The sequence below is a fragment of the Chanodichthys erythropterus genome, chromosome 24, assembly GCF_024489055.1.
Source record: "Chanodichthys erythropterus isolate Z2021 chromosome 24, ASM2448905v1, whole genome shotgun sequence".
Taxonomy (NCBI): domain Eukaryota; kingdom Metazoa; phylum Chordata; class Actinopteri; order Cypriniformes; family Xenocyprididae; genus Chanodichthys; species Chanodichthys erythropterus.
This window is the reverse complement of record NC_090244.1, coordinates 28,200,232-28,219,032: the sequence shown is the minus strand read 5'-3', so window position 1 is coordinate 28,219,032 and position 18,801 is coordinate 28,200,232. Positions and strand designations below refer to the sequence as shown.

Here is an 18,801-nt window from a genome sequence, read left to right as displayed (position 1 = left end):
CAACAGGACTTGGCACCTGTACACAGTGCCAAAGCTACCAGTACCTGGTTTAAGGACCATGGTATCCCTGTTCTTAATTGGCCAGCAAACTCACCTGACCTTAACCCCATAGAAAATCTATAGGGTATTGTGAAGAGGAAGATGCGATATGCCAGACCCAACAATGCAGAAGAGCTGAAGGCCACTATCAGAGCAACCTGGGCTCTCATAACACCTGAGCAGTGCCACAGACTGATCGACTCCATGCCACGCCGCATTGCTGCAGTAATTCAGGCAAAAGGAGCCCCAACTAAGTACTGAGTGCTGTACATGCTCATACTTTTCATGTTCATACTTTTCAGTTGGCCAAGATTTCTAAAAATCCTTTCTTTGTATTGGTCTTAAGTAATATTCTAATTTTCTGAGATACTGAATTTAGGATTTTCCTTATTTGTTATAATCATCAAAATGAAAATAAATAAACATTTGAAATATATCAGTCTGTGTGTAATGAATGAATATAATATACAAGTTTCACTTTCTGAATGGAATTAGTGAAATAAATCAACTTTTTGATGATATTCTAATTATATGACCAGCACCTGTATGTATTCCTCACCGTTTACTGGAGAAACACGAGCCTCATCAATGTAGTCAAACTCATAGCTGACAAAGGCACTCTGTGGAGAGAGTTTAAAAATTATTCATCGCAAGTCATCGGCATCAGTTTGATTCCACATAATACAGCATGATTAATGTATTGTAAACGCTCTGAATGAGATCTAGATGCCTTATGTTTGAGGAGCGTCCTCCAGTCCTGCTTTTCCTTTTTCATCAACTTCATCACGGGCTCATTGCACTTGATTTCCCATGAGCATCTCTCTGCGATGATGTCACCGAACAGCTCAAGCTTTGCGTAGTAATGGCGGTCATTCACGTACCCACTGAGATCAAAATGCATCAAAAAATCCCCATAACACACCATACTACGGTGTCAGAAAAACATTTGGTTTCTTCATTACAGACAGTAAAACGACATTGTGTCAATACGCTTCTTCCAACAGTAAAATGACTGAACACAGTGTAATCATGTGACCTGTAAATGACGGTGTCAGAGTTGAATTCACACTTCTGCATCACTGGATTGATGAGCTTCACGCAGACGGTCACAAACTCACCCCTCTGAAACCACTTGATCTGCGGGTGAAAACTGCAGGAAACACTGATATGAGAAATAAACAGATGCTGTGGCTGAATGTTCACACACATTTCAGGACATGTGACTCACCTGGAAGGCTGGAATGAGAAAATGGCTGGATTATGGAAACTCTGCAGTTTATTAACAGTCTGTAATTCGTTGACATTCAGGGCTTCAACTTTTTCTGCATTATCAATGTAGACAAAAACCAAGTATTACTACAAATGCTAATGAACAGACTAGTTCACTTTAAACCACTGCTTACAGCCGACTGAACATGAACATGCCTGTTTCAGAGCTGGTCCCCTTCAGAGTTGAGAATCCATTCAGATCGGGGCTGAAAGAGGGGAAAAAAGAAAAAAAAAGAAGAAAGTGAGTCATTACAAAACAAAAACTGGGAGTCAGTTCATATTCAGAACCATTTCCATTAAAAAAAACTGGAACAATACAATTTTTGTAACCAGTGTAGTCTGATTTTAATGAATCAGCATGAGAAAGACTCATGAATCAGTCTTGAACTCACGTTATTGGCTAAAATGTTTTTTTTTCCATGTCCAAGTCATGAGACTTAAATCAGAAGACATGGACATGCTTCTGAACACTAAATGTTTCTCTTATTTTTTTTCTTTTTCAATGGATGCTCATTTTTTGAGCTCAGATCAATGAGGCCCACAATCAGTCAGCTTAAAACAAATACAAACCTGTCCTAACTGAAAGAAAATGAATTGACAAAAAGATTGAATACAATATTTGGTGATAATATAGCATGAGATTTATAATCATTTTTTTGTAGGCTGGTCATTTTTGACCAGGAAGACCACAAGTGTAACATGGTAGGCAAAAAAAAAAAAAAAAAAAAAAAATGGGGGAAGCAGTTATACCCTGGGTGAGTATTGCATCAGACTAAAACTGACTGACTTTAATGTTAACTAGCATTTTTGGGGAAACCTGACTCTCTCAACCTGAGGGTTAAGATCGGAAAAAAAAATACAGAAATCCATATAAAATACAGAAAAAAGTCAATCTATTATTACCCGTCATTTTAATGTTCATATTTTAATTACAACAACACATTTAATTGCTTTTATATGTGAACAAAAATAAAAACAATTAAATGTGTTATTATAATTAAAATATGAAAATTAAAATTTCTCTGTACTCTACTAGGCTACGTGTTGGAAGCCATTAAAGATAATAGTTTCATATTTATGTTTAAATAGTCCTATGTTATGTTTTAAATTCATCTATTTGATTATGAAAAGTGAAGAGCATGAGTAAGATGCATCATAAGATGCGCAGTATGTCGGGAGACATGGAGTGTGTCAGACATGATTTTGACCACTTTATTAAGTTTTGTTTTGTAGAAAGCCTTTCTTTAATGTGAATTTCATTTTGTAAAAACTGTATCTTAATTTTAATCAATGTTTCATTAAAGCTGCTGTCCGCAATTTTTCCTCTTTGTCGCCATCCCTGTTTGAAACATGTGATTGCAGTCATATGTTGAACAGTTATCTGTGCGTGAGTTGTGCTTCGGCACAGTTTGACAGCAAACATTAGATTCATCCGCGCTGACGGTCACCGCACCGGTGTGGATACTGAACTTCAGAATCACAGATTCTATGACTTGAAAGTATTACCAATATAAGAATTTTCACTGGAAAATATCATCTGAACAAGTAAGTAACATTTCTGCCACTTTTGTTCTGACCAACTGAGGAAAAAAGCATTAGGCCTACAATAAATCATGCTGCCAATGATGATTAAACCTAACGATCGCTTAGCTCGGATCACGCCAAACCGTGCAAATTATTATTACTGTTATACTGTTCTCAAATTGTTATTGTTAACATCATCAGCATTGTGTGACTGTGTGTATTTAGTGTGTATTAGAGTTACCTGTAGATTTCAATTTCTGTAGCCACTCCACAGTCCAAAGTCTTTTGCTTTTTGTCTACGGGTGAATCTCCAGTTGTCATTGATGATTGACATTTGAACCTTTCTGGATTACAATCCGCCATCAAAATGATAAGTTTAATTATTTCAGCTGCTGTGAGAACAGGCTATATAAATGTGCCGCTACCGGCAGCGTCCTCACGTGATAAAACAGATTAGCCTGGACTCCTTCCTTTGTTTACGGACGTGACGTAATGACGCACAGATGAACTGCTGCATGCTCGAATTTCCCACCGAAATCCACCATGTCGCTCTTATTATAAAACATTATTACAAGCTTACTGTTGTGAATCGAGACAAGATAATGAGATAATTTTGAACACTGGCTGGTTATGTACTTGTTCAAAAGTTGATTTTGGATCATTTTTAACCAAAAAAAGTTGCGGACTGCAGCTTTAACCAGTTGCCTGGAAATAAATAAGAAGCAAATATAGCAGACAATATAATCATGACATGGCGTCTTACAGGCTAAATGAACCGAAACTCAGCGGCTACTTGCCTCAGAGACATGAGAAAAATATTTATAGAAAGCTTTAAATATCTACTTTAACGAAAATGAAATTAAAAACTAAAAGAAATAGGCTACTCTGTATATATAGAATAAACTGAATGAAATGTGCATTCTCTCTCTAGGCACGTCCACTATGAGGAGTCAGTAATGTCAACTTCATCTTTGCCGCCGACACTGATTCAGAAATCATTACTTTATTAATAAACAATTAAAATGTCTCCTTGCTGTTTTGGTCACATTCAGACCAATATCGATTCGTAAATCCCAGTGGATCTTTTGGTAGGCTATATGCTGTTGATGAATAAACAGTAGTAGTGCGCCTCCCACCCAATAAATCACAATAGGCTTAAAGCTTTGTGTTACTTTTGATATGGAACAAAGTCTCAGATTTCAAATTCTGGCCATTTCATTAAGAAATTCAAGCAATAAATACCGTTTTGGTGCTCTTTAATGTGCCGTGATATATAGCTTCTGGTACTCGCCTGTGCGTTATCAAACGCATAGCAAAAGATTTGTGCCAATTTAATTGTTTTAACTAAGAAAAGCAGCTAGCAGAAGTCAATCTCAATGTTGGGCTAATAGAGACTAGCCTGATGACGCTGCTGCTGTCCTCTGAAGGCTCCCTATCTCCGTTGCTCAGGACAGCACTGCTGATCTGAGGGCTCTGGATGAAGCGCATGGAATTATGAGCGCTGACTACATCCTTCATCCTGCTGGTCATCAGGTCATCTGTGACCGCAAGACTCTTCTCTGAGGATAACGAATGGCTCTCACACCTGCCAGAGCAAAACAATAGCACTTTAAAGTGGGTACTTTAAACACACATATATACATACATATATATATATATATATTTAAAATATAATGACAATATATGTGTGTACAAGAAACTGAAAGAATAGATAGTAGTAACTGGTGGTAGTAACTGATATAACGTACTTTATTGTTATTATACTTCATCTTCAGAACACAAATTAAGATATTTTTGATGACAGAATGCTTTTAAATTGCCTTCCATTGACTGCCTTTGCAACTACCACTTTGATGCTTCAAAAACTTCATAAAGAGGTTATTAAACTTATCCATATGAATCGAGCCGTTTAGTCCAAATTTTCTGAAGAGAATCAATCGCTTGTTATGATGAACAGATTTAATTTAGGCTTTTACTCGCATGTAAACATTGATCAGCGAACATACAGAACTGAACCTGAATAATGCACAAGAACAAACCTCTGCATGCTGCGTAACTAATGTTCTTTCTCATGTGTTACGCAGCTTCTGGAATCTTATGTTTGCTGATCAATGTTTACAGGAGTAAAAGCCTCATTCATATGGATTAGTTTTCCAATCTCTTTATGGAGTTTTTGAAGCGTCAAAGAGTTAGTTACAGTAGTAGATTACTACTAAAGAAAGGTTCTGGAGAGAAAAAAAAGTGACATGTCTAATAAAGTTGTGTTCCAAATCTAAAGTTATCACAAAAATTGAAGTTCCTGTATGATTTTGTTTAGCCAACATTTCTGTCTCAATATCACTTCTATCACAGAACAGAATAAGCTTGAGTCGCACATCTGTGTTTTGTCAAGATTAGAAAAAGATTTGAATATAAAATAGTGCAGTAAAATGTCAAATGAGAAACATGACACACCCACTAGGGGGAGGGGCCTACTGAAAAGATTTAAAGTACAGTTTCCATGGGTTTAGTGTTTAATACTTAGGGAAATCCTGTACACCTGTTGTCTGTCAGGTTCTGATCCAGCATGTTGTAGTCCTGGTCTCCTTGGAAAACCCTCTTAAGCAGGTCCACGTGTTGAGGATTATTGACGCCAAACCCAGAGGCCAGGATCTCAGTGTGGACGTTATACTCGTTGATGTAGGTCTTCAGACCCGGCACTCGCGTCATACGCACCTGCGTGAAGAGAACAAGCACTAGAAACACTTTCGGACTGGAGTGGACCAGCAAACCTGATGAACACCTACCATCGGATCAACCCAGACAGTGTTTCCCACACTCATCACGACCCTGGCCTGATGCAGCTTCCCTCTGATCTTCTGACTCACGGCTCTGGTCACCTGAACACAGACATCGCTCTGTTTTAAACAGTCGTTCATGTACAAACTGAAGAGATGTTGGCGGGACTGTCGAGACCTTGGGGTTCCAGTCCACCTCCCCGTCGATGGGCTGAACCCTGCACAGGATGATCTCTACAGCCTGGTCTGGCAGATCCTGGAACGGAGCGGGAAGCTGGAGCAGCTGGTGTGACTTCACTTCCTGTGTGCGGCCCTCATCGATGAAGCAGGCAATGACGCTGCTGAACAGCTGCTCTCCTTTATCCGGCACCTCAATCACACGCACACTGCAACCGGATGTACAATCAAACAATCATTTCCCATAAACATTCATGGAATTTATTCATTTACATACACCACCCTTCAGAAGTTAAGAGGGTCGGTAAGGAATGTAGGAAGGAAGTCCCTTCTGCTCACTAAGGTTGCATACATTTGATAAAAAAATACAGCAAAATAATGAAATATTACAATGTAAAAACTGTTTTCTATGTAAATATATAAATAATTTATATCCAGTGATCAAAGCTGATCACTCCAGCCTTCAGTGTCACATGATCCTTCAGAAATCACACTAATGTGATCATCAAGTTGCTCAGTTATTAATAACAGTTTGTTTAATCCTCAATGTTAAAGAGTTTTTGCCAATTCATATTTTTGTGGAAACCGTGATGCATTTTATTTTTCAGGATTCTTAGGATCTTTTGTAACATTATAAACGTCTTTACAGTCACTGTTGATCAATCTAATGCATCCTTGCTGAATGGCAGTATTAGTATATGATGAAGTATGGCGTAAATGTCTCCAGAATGAGGAGTGCGCATCAAGTGTTCCAGCAGAGGGCGTCAGTACCGGTTATAGACGCTCTCCTCCTGAATGGCGTACAGTTGTCCCTTCAGCACTTCCACAGCACAGCGTCTCTCTCCAGCATAGTGTGCATTCATTTGAGCAGCGAGAGCCTCGTAACTGTCGTCTTTCTGGCTCACGATACGGCCAGAATACACGTTCGCCGTCTTTATGAGCAGAGGCAAAACCTTTTGAGATTTGGGAGAAACATTTTGCTGTGAACCACTGGCAGAAGTGAAACTGTAACACGTTGAAATCGATCAAAAAAAGTCCAGAATAAATAATTACTCCTACTGAAAAACATGACGAGCTGAAAATTTTCAACATGACAGAGTCAGAAGAACAGAGACTGTAAACTCTTGCAAACGCCCTTATATCTGATGTAAATGTGTTTTCAGTGATCTGAGGCACTTAAACTCATTCAAAGGCAGCTGTAAACACCCAAGATGCATTACAATTGCTCACTTAAAGCACATTTGGAGCTATAAATGCAAACACATTGAAGCTGCGCTGATCCTCAGAATAAAAGCATGACTTTTAGCGTAAAAAAAAAAAAAAAATCATTTTAGACAATTTTTCTGCTCTGTTTTTGTTTTGCCAACAGAAATATTTCCAAACAAAGCCAAAGCAGGACACACCACCCTTCTGAAACATGGACAAACGGTGAAATAAACAGTGCAAATCATTCCAGTGCTGGTAAAAGACTTGAATTTTTAGTTTTTGGATTATTTTTTTTTAAATAATGTTTTCCATTTTATTTAATTTTTTTTGTTTGTTTTAAAGGCACAATATGTAATTTTCACCACTAGAGGTTGCTCATTCAAAACAAATGCGTAGCTTGATGATGCATGAATGAGAGTGGAATCATGGGAGTTGAGCTACAGCTTTACTGTAGCTCAGTGGTTAGAGCATGGCACTAGCAATGCCAAGGTCATGGGTTCGATCCCAGGGATTGCACATACTCAGATACAAATGTATAGTATAATGCAATGTAAGTCGCTTTGGATAAAAGCGTCTGCCAAATGCATAAATGTAAATGTAATGTCATGTAAATATATCTTCACCTCCACAGCTGATGGAAAGGAATCTGACGTGACTCGGGCAGAAATCATGTTCATGGATGAGATAATGTATTAAAGTTTTATTAATGTTACTGTGATATTTTACCTTGCTGTTTTATTATGCTTGTATGCTGCAGTCTGACGCTTTTGCTAGTGTTTTTTATGATTAAAAGTACATTATTAAAATTACGTGTAATGTCTTCCTCCTTCCCTGAACTTTGTTACAGTTACGTTTAATCACTTAAATTCACTTAATTTTGTTTCATTCTAACAAACGGCTGCGAGCGCTGAATTACTACTCATACAAGTCACTTTATCTGACCAGTTAAAATTGTGGGTAATGCAGTGCTGTTTTACTTGGTCAAAATAATTATACTAAAATATGTTTGAATGTGTAGAAAGTTATGTTATAATGTTACTCTGTGTGTTCACTTGCAATGAGACACTTGTTGCACACTACAGTAAGATAGATCGATATTAGAATTTTATTAATAAAAGCTGGACGACTTATTGCTAAATGGCATACAATTCATTTTAAAATATATTATATGAAGGAGAAAATGCTGTATTACTGTTACTGTGGTTATGTTAGCCGCGTGACAAAACAGCATTGTTTCTGAGGCATGTACAAACATGTTATACTCGCAGTAAATCAAGAAAACAAGAGATTCAAACAATAAGACTGTGCTGAGCTATAACAATTCGTTTTTTTGGTCGATGAATGTATTCTAACAGTTGCTTGCCTGTCAAAAAAAAAAAAAAAAGGTTTCAAAACCTGTGGTAGTCAAATTATTTCATAAAACCTGATTTAATAATTTAATAATTAATAGAACAAAACAATTGAATCTTAACATGTAATGAAGTGGAAATATAGCAATTCTAATTCACTAATTTGCCAACTAGCTGTACAAGAGAAGTTTACTACATAAATTAAATTAAAACATGGATGAAAACAAATTCCTTTAAAATAATGCTTTAATAAATTGTATTTATTATTAATGATTATGATTTTGAGAAGGATACTTGTCAATTCCTTCAAGTAGGCATGTGACGGCATCAAATTTTCAAATTTGCGATTAATTACTGAAGCTTTTATCACGATATTGAAATAAGTTGCAAAAAAAAAAGTGTTGTCAGAAGAACAGGTTTAAGAACTCTTTTTTTATAACAAAAAAAACTGAATGACTATATTTGTGTATTTTATTATTGTATTTGAAGTAGTGGTGGGCCGTTATCAGCGTTAACGCGAGACTCTTATCGGGCGATAAAAAAAAAAAATATTGCCGTTAATCTAATCTCAAAGTTGGGTTGGGAGCTGGGTCTATACTACGCAAGCTATGATGACTTTCACCTTGATATTTTAGCGCAGATGTATACCTAGCCAAATTGCACTGTAGGGGGCGAGAACGAGTCTTCGAACCTGTGTGTATGCCTACTGTGAAATTACCACATCAAACGTGACGTGCTAACATGGATGCAGCTATGAAGCCGCCGGGTTTGCTTCAGGGAAAATTTATTTTTAAGAAGCTTCCCAATGGAAACCTCAACAAGACTAAGGTTGTTTGCACCTTGTGCAATGCGGAATTAGTTTACTGTAGGAGTTCTTCCAGTCTCAAGTACCACCTAAACGCAAAGCATCCCTTAGCTAATGCGGAAGATGCAGGGCCAAGCACTGATGTAGCGCAGGGGAAGAGTCGTCGTCAAACTACTATGTTTGATCCTGGTTTAATGCACCACCTGGCTTGAGAAACCTGTAACACTTGGCCTAGTATTTTAAGCTAAACGGTCACAAGATTTATATGAGGGAGGGACCATCAGCAAAAGATCCATGAAAATCAAAAATACTCAGTAAGGCAACCAGTAGATGCAAAAGTATATATAATTTGTAAAAGAGAAAAACAATGAACACATTCAATCATCAATATCAGGTTATGAAATCACCCGTAAGCAAGTAACCACTGGAGTCAGATCATTTAACCACTGGGAAGGATCATGTGTAAATAAACACCCTTCCCAAGTGACATGGTAACTTATCTGGATAGTTCGCAATGTTGAAGTCCTTGCAGCTGAAGTCCAGGGAGTAAAAATCTTGAAGTGATGTGAGTTGAACCAGTCAGGTATAATCCAACAAGTGCCCAAGCATACCAGCATACATTTCCCCTAGCGCCTCATGAAATCACAAGGAAGTTGAAGGCAACAATTCCTGAGGTAAAGGGGCCTTTTTGGTGAATAATCCACCTTTGTATTGTTCATAAAGACTAAAGAGTCCTTCTACAAATAAGCAAACAAAATCGACATCAGCTCATATATAAATGAAAACAAAACAAACAACTATACATAAAAACACAAAAGCAAAAACAACACCTTACATTGACTGAGCAGAAAATCCCCAAAGATTCCCAGTCAGGACTCATAAGAGTGGGTTGCAGACACCATCCACCATGCTGTAGCACCAAACCAATCTTACTTCTTCTACCTCTACGTTGCTGATATACTACAGCAATCAGGGCCACACTGCCCCTAGTGTCAGGTAGTGGATCTACATTTACCAGGGCACCTAATGTGACAGTTCAAGATTGTTACATACCCTCCCCCTCAGAAGAAGGTTGACTAAAACCATAACATGGCTTCATATTTTGAACATGTACAGTTTCTACAACATTAGGATCATCAATGTACCTCAAAGAACAATTAACAGGTCCAAGTACTTTTACTACTCTTGCCGGGCCTTTCCATTTTGCTGCCAACTTAGCCATATACCCTTCGTTAGCTCTGGAAAGAGGATGGGTTCGGACCCACACCACATCTCCCACCTGAAACTGAACTGATTTATGCCGTTGATTGTAGTATCTCCTCTGTTTATCTTGGGCTCTTTCAACATTTGCCTTCACCACGTTGCGGAGCTGCTGTTGTCTGTCGATAAGGGAGTAAGTAGGATTGTCTGGATCAGGTGGTTTGTGGATGGCTCTTTCTATGGGTCCCTTCAATTTTCGCCCCAATGCAACCTCTGCAGGTGTAAACCCAGTGCTCTCGTGCCATGCTGTATTGAGGGCAAAACGAAATTCTGCAAGCCACTTGTCCCATAGTCGATGTTGGTCACCGACATAAGAGGCAATCATTGTTTTGAGATTGCGGTTAACCCTTTCTGTAAGGTTGGTTTGGGGGTGATAAGCAGTTGTCAATCTCTGGATAACCCCCATTGTTTGCAGACTGCACTGAGTAGTTGAGATGTAAATTGTACTCCTCTATCCGACACCAAATACGTAGGCGTGCCCCACCTGGTGAAAATCTCCTCCACAAGAATCCGAGCTATTTGCGGTGTCTTGGCTTTCCGTAATGGAAACATTTCTACCCATTTAGAGCAATAGTCAACAACCACAAGGAGGTATTCATTTTGTTTACTGCTCTTAGGGAAAGGTCCCATTAAGTCCACCCCTAACATATGCCCAGGTTCGACGACAGGCGTTGATTGGAGATGACCAGACAACTTGGTTATTGCAGGTTTGTATTTTTGACAGATGGTACATTCCTTGCAATACTTCCACACATCATTTCTCACGTTCGGCCAATATGCTATGTCGAGTAGTTTTAGAAGAGTTTTCAATCTCCCCAGGTGTCCACTAAGGGGACTGTCATGTGCATAATGTAACAGAGCTTCACGTTGACTGGATGGAATCATCAGTTGGAGTTTTTGTCCTTGTCCTTTTGGTAGGCTACGAAAGAGAAAACCATTCTGCATCACGTAATGGATGCGGTTAGGATCAGCAACATCCTTGCACTGTGTCTCTTGAATCAATTCTTGTAACTCTGGGTCTCTTTGTTGATCATTGGCAATTTGTGCTAGATCCACTTCCATGTTATTTGGTAACACGTCGGTGGGTTTTATTACTGCAATCATTTCCTGAGTATGGTTATGAACTCTGGACAAGATGTCAGGCACCACATTGCATTGGCCTTTACGATATTTTATTGTAAAGTGAAACCCTTGTAACCTTAATGTCCAACGGGTGAGACGTGATGACGGCTTTGGGTGTTGGAACACCCATGTCAGTGCTGCATGGTCTGTAATAACTGTAAATGAACGCCCCTCCAAATATGGCCTCCACTTTTCCACAGCCCAAATTACAGCCAAACACTCTTTTTCAGAGACAGAGTAGGCTTTCTCTGCTCCTCGTAGTAAGCGTGAAGCATAGGCAATGACCTTTTCTTCACCTGCCATCTCCTGAGTGAGTACCGCACCTAACCCAACCTCACTAGCATCCGTTTGTACTGTGAAAGGTTTACTGAAATCAGGGGTTTCAACACGGGTGCTTGGGTTAAATCCTGTTTTATAGTGTTGAATGCATGTTGGCATTGTTCTGACCACAACCAAGTAGATTTTTTTTGTTTCAGTGCATGAAGTGGGGCAGCTTTCTCAGAGAAATGTGCAATATAGTGGTGATACCAACCAGCAAGCCCCAGAAAGCGCTGTACATCCTTGAGTGACTGAGGGGTTGGGAAAGAAGTGACTGCCTCCACTTTTGCTGGATCTGTTTTTATCCCACTGCTTGACACAATGTGACCTAAGAAGGTGAGAGTCTGCTGCATAAAGTTACACTTACTCAGGTTGAGGGTTAGACCGGCTTTATGGAGACAATGAAAAACTTGCTGTAGGTGGCAGAGATGATCTTCCTCATTCTTGGAGAACACTACAACGTCATCAATGTAGATGAAACAGCACTTGCCTTTGAGTTCTCTTAGAGCCTGTTCCATCAGTCTCTGGAACGTTGCAGCAGCATTTTTGAGCCCAAACGGAAGACGACAAAATTCATATAGCCCAGATGAAGTGACGAAGGCAGTTTTCTGGATGCTGTCAGGTGCCATTTCCACTTGCCAGTATCCACTTTTCAGGTCAAGTGTACTAAATATTGCGGCACCATGCAAAGATTCAAGAATATCTTGAATTTGGGGCATAGGGTAGGCATCGAGGTAGGTTTTTGCGTTCAAACCACGATAGTCCACACACAGTCTTGAACTACCATCCTTCTTTGGCACTACTACAACAGGTGCTGCCCACGGAGAAGTTGATGGCCTGACAATCTTCTTAGTCAGCAGATCATTTATTTCAGATTCAATGAACTGCTGCTTGTCTACAGACACTTTATATGGGCGTTTCCTGACAGGAACTTCATCAATTATGAGAATTTGGTGTTTTACCAGGTTGGAATGCCCTATTTCATGTGTGCATATTGCAGGCCATTGCAACATTAACTTCTCCAATTCGGTTTTGAACTGACCACTAGTATTAGCCTGTTGAACCAGTTTTCGGATGGATAGATGGGTTTCACTGGATGTAAGAGGGATGGGTAAGGCTATATAAAAATTTACTGTTGCTTGGGGTCCATGTGGAGAGAAAGGAAACGCTTCTTCAGTTCTTCCTTCACTGGCAGGTATGATGTACTTTGATCTCTGGAAGTCCAAAGTCAATCCAGAATCCATCAGGAAGTCCATCCCTAGGATGATTGGCACGGTCAAATCTGTATCATTCATTATGTATAACGTTAGCTCCATCTTACGTCCCTGGACCTCACATTTCCAAGTCACCCTTCCAATTGCAGTCTGCTGCTGTCCATTGGCGAGAAGGAATGCCTGACCACCGCATGGCTGATATGGCTCATTCTTGCTGATCTGTTCCCAAGTTGACTTTTGAATGAGGGAGAGTGTACTACCCGTGTCTATCATCGCTGAACAGTACCGGTCTTGGAGAATAATGGGGATGTTGACAGTCTTGATTTCAGTTAGAGCCAAGTTAGGAAAAGGTTGTAACATACTGGTATTGGTACGAGAAGGTCCTACTTGGAGACAGTGAGTTGACTGAACTTTCTTTTTCTGATCAGCTGTATTAACTTGACTCCAATATCTCTTTGACTCTTCAAAATCTCTTTCAATTTGCGTGCCAATTCTTACCAGTTCACCAACATCCTTCACTGTCCCTCTTAACAGACTAGCTAGCCGAGGGTTACAGTTTCTTAATATAGCATGGACAATGTCTCTTTCACTCATCTCACTTTTCCATTTCATACACAGCGCTCGGTACTGGTAAGCAAAGTCTCGAATACATTCCTTCCCCTTTTGTTTCCTTTCTTGCAATCTTCTAATTGCTACTTCTTCATAGTCTTCACTTAAGAAGGACTGTAAGAAGACTTCTCGAAACTGCTTCCAACTCCTCACATGTTGCCGTTCCACCATCCACCAGTCCTTAGCAGTGCCTTTGAGCACAGCAGTCAACGCAGCCATAATTTCCGCATCACTGAGAGGTCGCACTGCAAAGTACTCCTCGCACCGCTCAATGAAGTTTACAGGATCCTCTTCCTGCGCTTCACAAAAGCTGGGAAACTCTAGTTTTACTGGAGGATTGTACTGCAAGGAAGTATGACTTTCTGGACATACTGAGGGAATGTTCTGTACACTATAAGTTTGGTTTTGAGAAGCTGAATATGGGGTAGAGCAATTAGGAACTGTCTGTCTGGAGTTAGATAAGCTAGCATTGATAGATTTTAATTATTGGTCAATTTGTGCATCTCTCCGTTTCAAACAGTCTATCATGGATTGTCCCAAATCCCTTACTGCTAGTTCCAGCTGTTCCTTCATTCTATCTCTCTCTCTATCAAAACGATAGTTAATTTTATCCCTCAAGGCTTGAAACTTGGCATCCAACATCTCTTGAGAAACACACTCAATCATCCTCCGTTTGCTCTCTTCCCAGCAGCCTTCGAGTGTAGTTAGTCGTTCTGATAGCCTCTCTACTGTCATTGACGTCATTGTGGGTGTAGCCGATTTATCCTCACTTTCAACCTCAAGCGGTGGTGGAGGTGGAAATGTTTCCTGTACATCATCACAGATCTTTTCCTCCTCTTCACCAGAATCAATGTATAAGCTGCTGAACGTGTGAATCATCTCACCAAATGGGTCTCTTCGAGTAGTAAATGTCTCCAATGAGAAATCTGGTTCAGGACCAAATCCATCCTCTCCCAGAGCAGCCTCACCTGCCATACTGACGTATTCAAAGCATACACTGATCACCAAAGATTATAAACGCCTTCAGGTCCCTGTTCGGGCGCCACTTTGTAACACTTGGCCTAGTATTTTAAGCTAAACTGTCACAAGATTTATATGAGGGAGGGACCATCAGCAAAAGATCCATGAAAATCAAAAATACTCAGTAAGGCAACCAGTAGATGCAAAAGTATATATAATTTGTAAAAGAGAAAAACAATGAACACATTCAATCATCAATATCAGGTTATGAAATCACCCGTAAGCAAGTAACCACTGGAGTCAGATCATTTAACCACTGGGAAGGATCATGTGTAAATAAACACCCTTCCCAAGTGACATGGTAACTTATCTGGATAGTTCGCAATGTTGAAGTCCTTGCAGCTGAAGTCCAGGGAGTAAAAATCTTGAAGTGATGTGAGTTGAACCAGTCAGGTATAATCCAACAAGTGCCCAAGCATACCAGCATACATTTCCCCTAGCGCCTCATGAAATCACAAGGAAGTTGAAGGCAACAATTCCTGAGGTAAAGGGGCCTTTTTGGTGAATAATCCACCTTTGTATTGTTCATAAAGACTAAAGAGTCCTTCTACAAATAAGCAAACAAAATCGACATCAGCTCATATATAAATGAAAACAAAACAAACAACTATACATAAAAACACAAAAGCAAAAACAACACCTTACATTGACTGAGCAGAAAATCCCCAAAGATTCCCAGTCAGGACTCATAAGAGTGGGTTGCAGACACCATCCACCATGCTGTAGCACCAAACCAATCTTACTTCTTCTACCTCTACGTTGCTGATATACTACAGCAATCAGGGCCACACTGCCCCTAGTGTCAGGTAGTGGATCTACATTTACCAGGGCACCTAATGTGACAGTTCAAGATTGTTACAAACCCGTTCTCAAAGACTTACTTTTAGTCATTATTTGGGTAGCACACATATTCTGAATGCCTTCGGCAGAATTCAAATCAGCCATTTTAATCTATATTAAGTCCAAGATTACAGTGAAATTAATCTAGATAAAAAAATATATATATCTATGCCCACCACTAATTTGAAATAAAATTTTCAAACAGATATTAAAGTGCAAAAGAATTAGGCTATAAAGAACAGGTAACACTTTACAATAAGGTTTCATTATTTAATGCATTAACTAAGATTGAGCAATAGCTACATTTGTTACAGAAAGTGCTATTTTTTGTTAATGTTAGTTAAGAAATACAACTGATCATTGTTAGTTTTATCTCAGATCCATTAAATAAGTTCTTTTGATTTTAGTAATGTAACATTAAGAATAATTAAAGGGTTAGTTCACCCAAAAATGAAAATTCTTTAAATAATTACTTACCCTCATGTCGTTTGACACCCATAAGACCTTCGTTCATCTTCACGTTATGCGTTCAACAAGGTAGCCCAATAACCCAAACGACGTAACAGGCAATGCCCCTGACACCCCCGAAGAAAAAAAAACACCAACTTATACGTTTGTTATGCTGCGTTCAAACCGAACGCGTCTGGGGCGTCTGGAGCGTCTGATTTACATGTGGCTACTCAGGCAGGCGCTCACTCACTCAGTACGTGCTGAAGGCTCTTTGCAAAATGGCTAATGTGTTTAACACAGACTGTAAAGGTTTAACAGACCAGAAATAGAAGATCGTCCAAATAACCAACAGGTCTGGTGTTTGGGTGCACTTTGGATTCCCTGTAAGCTATATAACATTTTCATTTCTTTATAAGGAGCTGTTTTTGCTTTCTCTCCTTCGAGCGTGAGTTTAAAATATTTTAACTGTCCCCCAGAGTGAGTTTTTTTTTTTAATGCAACCGTTATTTTAGAACGTTTGCCTTTAATGTTTCCATAGCGGCGCGTCTTGCGTGTCACTAGCGCTGAGCGCAGCAACAATAACACTGTATGACAGGTGGATCGCTATTATTTTGTTTTTCCTTGTTTATTTAAAATATTCACAAACTTGCTTACCATGTATCAACTATCTGATATTCCGATCCTCAAATATGTGTAAGTGAGTGTGTTTTGTCGTTTAAAAGCCTTTATAAATGATCTTTATCTTGATCTATAACGCGAGATGGGCGCCGCCATCTTAGTTTGCGCTGCAGTTCACAGAGTCCTGTCAGTCGATACAATGATTCATAACGCTTCAGGAAGCAGGGTTTTGAAATCGGCCCATCACTATATACGTTATTTAGTTTTTTTGTGCACAAAATCTATTCTCGTCGCTTCATAAAATGATTGTAGAACCACTGCAGTGAGATGGACTTTGTAACGACGTCTTTAGTACCTTTTATGGGTCTTGAGAGAGGAAATGTCATTGCTGGCTATGGAGGCCTTTCTGAGCCATCGGATTTCAACAGAAATATCTTAATTTGTTAATTGTAAATAACGAACACCCGTTTCTAATTCCAGTAATTGGCACGGAGACAGGATAAAACACCAGGAGAAGCAGGAGTGTGTGAGAGAGAGAGGGACTGCTGACTGAGAGACACTGGGACTGAGCTGGAGAGCACTACTGGAGTGAAGCCCGTCTGTTACACTAGTGCGTTTTTGTTTTAAAACAGTGTTTTAAAATGAAAACGATCCTCGTCTACAATGGCGTTTCCACAGCTTTTCAGAAACGATCTCCGTCTACACTACATAACTGAAAACCCACGTCCCATGACCATTCATGCACACTGGGCATGTGTATAAGTGTAAACAGTTGCCTCTTGCTCATGTACACAGCTAAAAATGACAACAAAGCCTGCAAAGATTGCAGTTCAGTCTCCATGTTATTGTTTACAAGGTCATCAAGGATACGCAGAGCGAACGTGACCAGCTACGCCATTATTTTCAAAACTCTCCATTGGTCCGTTTATACTGAAACAACGCTGGTGTTTTCAAACTAAAACGGGGTCAGAAGTGTTTTTGAAACTCTCCGTCTACAAGGTTTGAAAATGCTGGCATAATGTAAACGACAAAGATACACGAGTGTAAACGGGGCCAAAAATTACCAAATTCCATGACATTCGACATAAAATTGAAAATGACAGGATTTCATCCATGTATTGTCTCAAACCATATGGCCCAAAACCAGATATATTTGTGATTTTCTGTTTTGAACTGACCATTACAGTGCCAGTGTCCGGGTGCTTTGGATGATCCAGGGATTTGTTGATCATGTGTCTATCTGGACAAACTGTGCTGTCCCTGTAAAGAGGAAGAATACATTTGTAAATCAGCAGCAGACGTTCACACTCACAGATGATGTAAACATGGTGTTTGATGCAGAGACCTGCAGAAGCCGAAGCTCTTGAGCGAGCAGCAGAGGGGTCTGTCCGTCTTCTGCTCCTCTTTGGCCTGCTGGACGCCCAGAGCAAACTGTAGCAGCTCGGGCGGCAGGAGAGCCCCGGCTCTCCTCAGGTAGCGCAGAACACCGCACACGTGACGGGCGTTCTGCTCCGACAGCAGCAGCACGGACTGAGCTGCAGGAGACCAGCTCTCGCCGGGATCCTGCACAGGACGTCACAGCCATCGTTACATCACCATCCTATCACTAAATTAAATACAGGAATGACAAACCAATGCAAGCACCACGTCTGGAAGGCTTCTGAAATTCTCAGACATGCAGAAGAGGCGGCTGCCGAACAGCTTAGGGGTACTGGGAAATCCGTAATGGACAACGCACGTGGCGTCCCTGATACCAAGAGCCTTGAGGCAGTCGTTGGTGGTAACTGGAGGAGGAATGAGAGTCAGACATGAAGCAAACACTGAATGTTTCCTACTATCAGCACATGGTCCTGTTTGGAACAAAAGTTCTAAGAACATTTTCTGTAGGTTCTATTTTTTGTAACCATCAGCGAATCTTCCCAGAACATTGCAGGCAGGTTTTTGTAACAACCTAATGCATTTTCCTTACAATTTTTTATATTTTTAAATAATTCAATTATTTTATTTTAATTTTTTTCTGAGATTCATGGCTTATGTTTACCAAACAATAAACAAGGGATAGGACATATATAGACTATTTATAGCAGGTAAAGGATGCCAGAGGGAATGTTTTATTTACGTCATGAAAACCTTCTTGGCTACAGAGAATGCAAGATTGAAAAACAGATGAAAAACAGTGACATCTTAGGCCATTTAGTTTGACA

At 39.8% G+C, this 18,801-nt stretch overlaps 1 protein-coding gene across 1 annotated transcript in view; it reads right to left on the bottom strand.

Moving 5' to 3' along the window:
• The window catches only part of tdrd12 (tudor domain containing 12), a 63,661-nt gene that overhangs the window by 2,245 nt on the left and 42,615 nt on the right, over positions 1-18,801 (bottom strand). Inside the window, exons 23-35 of the mRNA XM_067380399.1 lie at positions 18,242-18,381; positions 17,943-18,160; positions 17,776-17,857; positions 6,558-6,739; positions 5,788-5,995; positions 5,619-5,711; positions 5,372-5,547; positions 4,232-4,417; positions 1,465-1,514; positions 1,268-1,361; positions 1,076-1,189; positions 770-923; positions 599-659 (exon numbers count right to left, since the gene is read on the bottom strand). Of these exons, the coding sequence (XP_067236500.1) occupies positions 599-659; positions 770-923; positions 1,076-1,189; positions 1,268-1,361; positions 1,465-1,514; positions 4,232-4,417; positions 5,372-5,547; positions 5,619-5,711; positions 5,788-5,995; positions 6,558-6,739; positions 17,776-17,857; positions 17,943-18,160; positions 18,242-18,381 (1,758 nt within the window). The remainder of the gene's footprint in view (positions 1-598; positions 660-769; positions 924-1,075; positions 1,190-1,267; positions 1,362-1,464; positions 1,515-4,231; positions 4,418-5,371; positions 5,548-5,618; positions 5,712-5,787; positions 5,996-6,557; positions 6,740-17,775; positions 17,858-17,942; positions 18,161-18,241; positions 18,382-18,801) is intronic.